The following is a 5749-nucleotide window of genomic DNA, read 5'->3' as shown; positions in this document are numbered from 1 at the left end:
TTATAACCATAATAAATTATTATTATTTGTGTTACTAATTTTTATTATGTTGTTTTTTCAAAATAAGAAGAATGAATATAAGTGGAGGAATAATTTGGTAAATTCGGCAGTATCACCCTCTAATATGAATATGGATAGTCGAATTGAATTTTTAATGAATTTCTCTAATCATCTCTCTTATCATCTTGTATTACTTAAAAGAACTCGCTAGTCACTCATTAATCATTATTTCCTTTAATAGTACATCATTATTTCCTTTCTTGTAAATAATACATTATAAAAGCTTGAATTAAACATAAATTAAGTTTGTATATGAACTATCATTGGCGGTTTAGTTTAGTTGTTGTTGTTGTTCTTCCCCTCAATGAGAGACACCCCTCCCAATCATCTTATCGTACGGGTGACCAAATTCAATTCTTCAAATGTTGTATCTGTCCGTATATACATACACTCTTGGGACACGTGCTCACTTTCATGCTTTCTCTCTCATGAGAGATACAACACAATACAAGTGCAACACAATCAGTCCAAAACATAACATAAATGACCTAGCTAGCTGGTGAGAGAGAGATTCCGTGTGTGGAAATTTAATTTACCTGGAAATTTAATTTACCTGTAATTCAAAACCACTCTCTTTCCTCTTTTCCTCTTTTCCTCTTTTCTCCTTCCTTCCTATCATTTCACTCTCTGCACCTATAAATACCTCACATCTTCTGCTTTTTTCTCTCACAACATATCTTTCTTCAACTTCTTCTTCCTTCGCATTCACCAACAACTACACAACCCACAAAATCTAAACCAATACACATGGAACTCACCACTATCTTCTGCATCTTTCTTTCTTTCCTATCTATTCTTCTCCTCAACTTACTCATCAAAACCTTCTTCTTCTTCTTCCCTTCCAACGTTAAGACACAATTGCCACTTCCTCCTGGGACCATGGGTTGGCCATATATAGGAGAAACCTTCCAAATGTATTCTCAAGACCCAAATGTTTTCTTTGCCACAAAAATCAAGAGGTTCAAATCAATTCCTTTCTCAATCTCCTTCAACAAAACAAAATTCTCACTTGCATTAACATAAATCCTTCTTCTTTGTTTTTTTCAACAGGTATGGTTCTATGTTTAAGTCACACATTTTGGGTTATCCTTGTGTGATGATTTCTAACCCGGATGCAGCAAAGTTTGTGCTCACCAAAGCTCAACTCTTCAAACCAACATTTCCTGATAGCAAAGAGAGGATGTTGGGGAAGCAAGCCATTTTCTTTCACCAAGGAGCATACCATGCTAACCTCAGAAAGCTTGTCCTTCGCACCTTCACCCCTGAGGCCATCAAAACTTTAGTCCCTGACATTGAATCCATTGCCCAAAATTGCCTCAGATCATGGCAAGGAAAGTTGATCACCACTTTCCTCGAAATGAAATCGGTGAGCCCTCAAACCAGACCACACGGCAAAATCCTCTGTTTTTTAAAAAAGGAAAAAAATAAAATAATAAATAACCCATTTACAACTTGTTATTTCTGTTCTATATTTACCAAATAAAGAACGATTTTTTAATTTTATTTTTTCCTTCCCGTGTTATCTTTTACAGTATACCATCAACGTGGCCCTGCTGACAATATTTGGAAAAGATGAAACTCTGAATGCAGAGGATCTGAAGCGATGGTACTACACCCTTGAGAGAGGGTACAACTCAATGCCCATAAACCTTCCCGGAACACTTTTCCACAAGGCCATGAAGGCAAGGAAAGAGCTTGCAGATACTGTGGCTCAAATAATCTCAACAAGGAGGAAGACGAAACAAGAACACAATGACTTGCTGGGATCGTTCATGAGTGAAAAAGCAGGACTCACTGATGAACAGATAGCAGATAACATCATTGGTGTTATTTTTGCCGCTCGTGACACCACTGCCACAGTACTTACGTGGATTGTTAAGTACCTCGGCGAAAACCCCAGTGTCTTAGAAGCAGCAACTGTAAGCATATGCTTCATAGTTTTCTTCAATTAAGTGTTTGTTTAACCCAGACAACTAATGACAGAAAAAGAAAACATTTTTTATGTTTTTCGAGTGTCTAGTTTAAACCTTTTATGACAAATCTGGAGTGTGGTTTGGTTTGGCGAGTTAAAAATTTGTTGATTATGGGTTTTGCAGGAAGAGCATGAGTCGATATTAAGGTGCAAGGAAGAAAGTGGAGAAGAAATGGGCTTAAATTGGTCAGACACAAAAAATATGCCTTTGACATCCAGGATCATACAGGAGACTCTAAGAATAGCATCGATTTTGTCTTTTACCTTCAGAGAAGCTATAGAGGATGTTGAATTTCAAGGTCAATAACCAAATCTGATAAGATACCCATTTCTCTTTTTCTTTTCTTTTCTTTTCTTCAATATGTTTATGATTTTGTGTTGTGTTGGGGGGAATGCATTTTCTTCAGGGTATCTCATACCAAAAGGGTGGAAAGTATTACCACTTTTTAGGAACATCCACCACAGTCCTGACAACTTCAAAGAGCCAGAAAAGTTTGATCCTTCAAGATTTGAGGTAAGTATTATGCAGAGAAAGGAACTTATGCATTATTGTCCATGTTCATATGTGATTGTGTTAAATAATTTTGCCAGGTGGCTCCAAAGCCCAATACTTTTATGCCATTTGGCAATGGGACCCATGCATGTCCGGGCAATGAAATAGCCAAGTTGGAGATGTTGGTGCTTCTACATCACCTGATCACAAAGTACAGGTTGGCAATCTGGTTGTAACCCTTTTCAGAGTGTGCAGTGATGAGAGACATGTTCCAAAATTAGAATGTTTTGAATGATTCTAAGGTAGTTGGTATTATTGTTATGCAGGTGGTCTACAGTTGGTGCGAAAAATGGGATTCAGTATGGCCCCTTTGCTCTTCCAGAGAATGGATTGCCCATGACATTTTATCCCAAAAAATAAATATCATTCAAATCAAGAGTGGAGGCACACTAACCATAGCTGGAACCAACTTCTTCAATTTGCAAATAATTCTTCTAAACACAGTCCAATGTGTTAGACTACAGAGAATGATGAAAGAGACCCTTAGATCAAAAAAATGATCCATTCTTCTATCTCTAAATTTTTTGAGCAAAAGACAACAGAAAATACTTATTATGGTATGATGATGAGGAAGGGAATGACTCAGTTGTGTTGTACAGGAGAAGCTCTCAATAAGACTGTTATTTTTTTTTCTAAGATTTACAGTTTTACTCTTTCATCTTTCACTATCTGGAGTAATACAGAAGAAACTAAATAAAAATAAAATATTTTATTCTGCATTGTAACTCGGATATTCATACGTATATTGTATACACGACCTAGAGATATGGATAATTTAGAAGTATAATAAGATAATGAAATATAAATCTATCTGTTAAATTATTATGAATTATTTATTTATGCATTCGTTTATAAACAAAGTTACTGAAATATAATAACCTAAATTTAGTATAACTTAATAAAGAAATTAATTTCTTATCTAACATCTAAAAAGTGAAAAGAAAATATAATCATTTAAGATATTTTATTTTTTTTCTTGTCATTGAAAAAAAAACTTTAATTGATATATATATATATATATATATATATATATATATATATATATATGGGATATTCTTTTTTGTGCTTATTTTTTTATCTTTCAAGTTACTTTTTTTTTATTAAAATTTATATAATTTTTATAAATTTAACTGTTTTTTTAAATCTAATTATTTTTTAAAATTAAATAAATAAAAATCATCTATGAATAAATAAAAATAATTTACAAAATAAATAAAAACTATCTACTATATTAATTATTTATATTTAGTTTTATAATTATAGTTTTATTATTTTTTATATAAAAAAATAACACATGCACATGTGTTTTTACTAATTCATTTAAAAAGTTTTCATTATGTTAAGAACTCAAATAAAAATGTTCTCAATAAAAATAATACCATTTAATAAACGTGTTCGAATTTATAAATTACTCTTACTAATTAGTATGAAACCCTTGCTAATTGGTTAAATTAAAAAAATATTAAACAGTAAATAATTAATGCGTTTTACATGAATTTATGAAAGTAGGTAAATATGATCAAAACCATAAAATTTTAAAAATACAATGGTTGAGACCAACACTGATCAAATCTTCAAGTACAAAAAGATAAATATAAGAACTAAGTTCAATTTTTTGGCAAAACGGTAGAAACGAATCACAAGAACTTAAAAAGTGTAAAGTGATTTGTAGGTATTTGGTGTCAATTGGGGGTCTCTTCCTTCTTTCTATTATCTACTCTTTATTGGATTTTTCTTTCTCTTGGATATTTGCATATTTAGGTTTTCTCTTTTCGAAGAATTTTTCTTTTTTCTTTGTCTTCTTCATTTGTACACTTTTATTTTTTATAATTATTAAACATTTAAATAAATAGTTATCACGGTAAAACTATTTAAACTAATGAACCAACTACAATAGTGCAATGTAATTTTCTAAGGAAACAATAATAAAATACAATGAAGACGAATTTTTGATCCTTAGAAACTTATGTTTTTGAAATATAACAGAATTAATACTTAATTTCAGGTAACAGTCACGCCATACGCCATAGTAGATAATGACGTCTACAAAAATGTCTGAATATTAAAATTGGTAAAATGTTCATATTTAATCCAATTACCAATTAAGAAAATATATTATGTCAACACTTATCGGGCACGTGTCATTAAATTTGTGAGACTTAGCTGCTACAAAAGTAATCTGATGTAGTGATCCTTATCTTACTTTTAAAAGTAAGAGATTAAGTATTAAGAAAACACTTAAATGCTGAATTTTTTTTTTTTTGAATTTAATTAGTTTAGGGTTTTGTCTGATACTCTATAATGACTAATGAAGCTTCAAAGTTTGTAAGAAATCACATAAAAATTAAATATAAGAGTGCTTTTAAGTTTTATTTGAATTACTAATTTACAAATTAAAACTAGTATTGTATATTTACAGAAAAAGCAGCTGACAATCACAATATATTGTTTTTTTTATATGTTTGTATTATTTTATTAAATTATAAGAGTTGTTTGATACTTAAAACTTGTATTTATCTTTCCAAAGAAGGGTATAACAAACTTTTGAAATAGTTTTAATTAAAGATAATTTACCTTCATTTTCCTTTCCTTTATAATTGTTATGTTTCTCATATTCTCCTTCTATGCTTTCCTTGATGTGATGGAAAATGAAAGTGTAAAAGAAAAAAAAATGCTTAAATTAAGTGTAAAAGAATGATAATTAAGATTTTTTTAAGTATTAATTTTATTTCTAATATGCAATTAAAAAATATACAAAAAACATGTATTATTTTTTCTATGGATGTTATGTGCACTTTCCACCATTCACATTTCTTCTTATCAATACAAAATATTTTATTTCTTCTCATTCCCTTCATGCAAATCTTCACACATCGTATGAAGCAAACAATAAATCCTCTTTACGCACATATATTCCTTCCACTTCCCTCCCCTATCCACCCTTGAAACAAATACAATATTAATCTTTATAGGAAAAAAAAAAAAGACAATTAAAAATTTCACCGGGAGATATTTGTGTTTCGCATTTTACAAACAGTATTCAAAGATTCAAAGTTTGACCAATAGTTATTACACCTTCGGTTTCCTTCTACTCAAACATATGTCTTTTCATTTTATGCTACACATGGTAGCTTCTTCAGTCGTGAATGTGCCAAGTTTCAGTC

At 30.7% G+C, this 5749-nt stretch overlaps 1 protein-coding gene across 1 annotated transcript; it reads left to right on the top strand.

The window, feature by feature from the left end:
* The first annotated feature begins 725 nt into the window (after window positions 1-725).
* LOC114175921 (abscisic acid 8'-hydroxylase CYP707A2-like) lies at window positions 726-3217 on the top strand. The gene is made up of 7 exons (XM_028060765.1): window positions 726-1019; window positions 1111-1426; window positions 1593-1979; window positions 2157-2331; window positions 2440-2546; window positions 2624-2742; window positions 2852-3217. Exons 1-7 carry the CDS (start codon window positions 808-810, stop codon window positions 2943-2945), a joined length of 1410 nt encoding a protein of 469 aa, XP_027916566.1. The 5' UTR covers window positions 726-807; the 3' UTR covers window positions 2946-3217.
* The last annotated feature ends 2532 nt before the right edge of the window (window positions 3218-5749 follow it).

The sequence above is a fragment of the Vigna unguiculata genome, chromosome 3 (assembly GCF_004118075.2).
Source record: "Vigna unguiculata cultivar IT97K-499-35 chromosome 3, ASM411807v1, whole genome shotgun sequence".
Classification (NCBI taxonomy): Eukaryota; Viridiplantae; Streptophyta; class Magnoliopsida; order Fabales; family Fabaceae; genus Vigna; species Vigna unguiculata.
The sequence above is the reverse complement of the archived record's forward strand: the minus strand, read 5'-3'. Positions and strand labels throughout refer to the sequence as shown.

Bases quoted from the DNA above. Each gene is read 5' to 3' on its own strand.
- LOC114175921 (XM_028060765.1), top strand. From the start codon at position 808: ATGGAACTCACCACTATCTTCTGCATCTTTCTTTCTTTCCTATCTATT. The intron at 1,427-1,592 runs GTGAGCCCTCAA...TATCTTTTACAG, and splicing joins CTTTCCTCGAAATGAAATCG to TATACCATCAACGTGGCCCT. The intron at 2,547-2,623 runs GTAAGTATTATG...TAATTTTGCCAG, and splicing joins TTGATCCTTCAAGATTTGAG to GTGGCTCCAAAGCCCAATAC.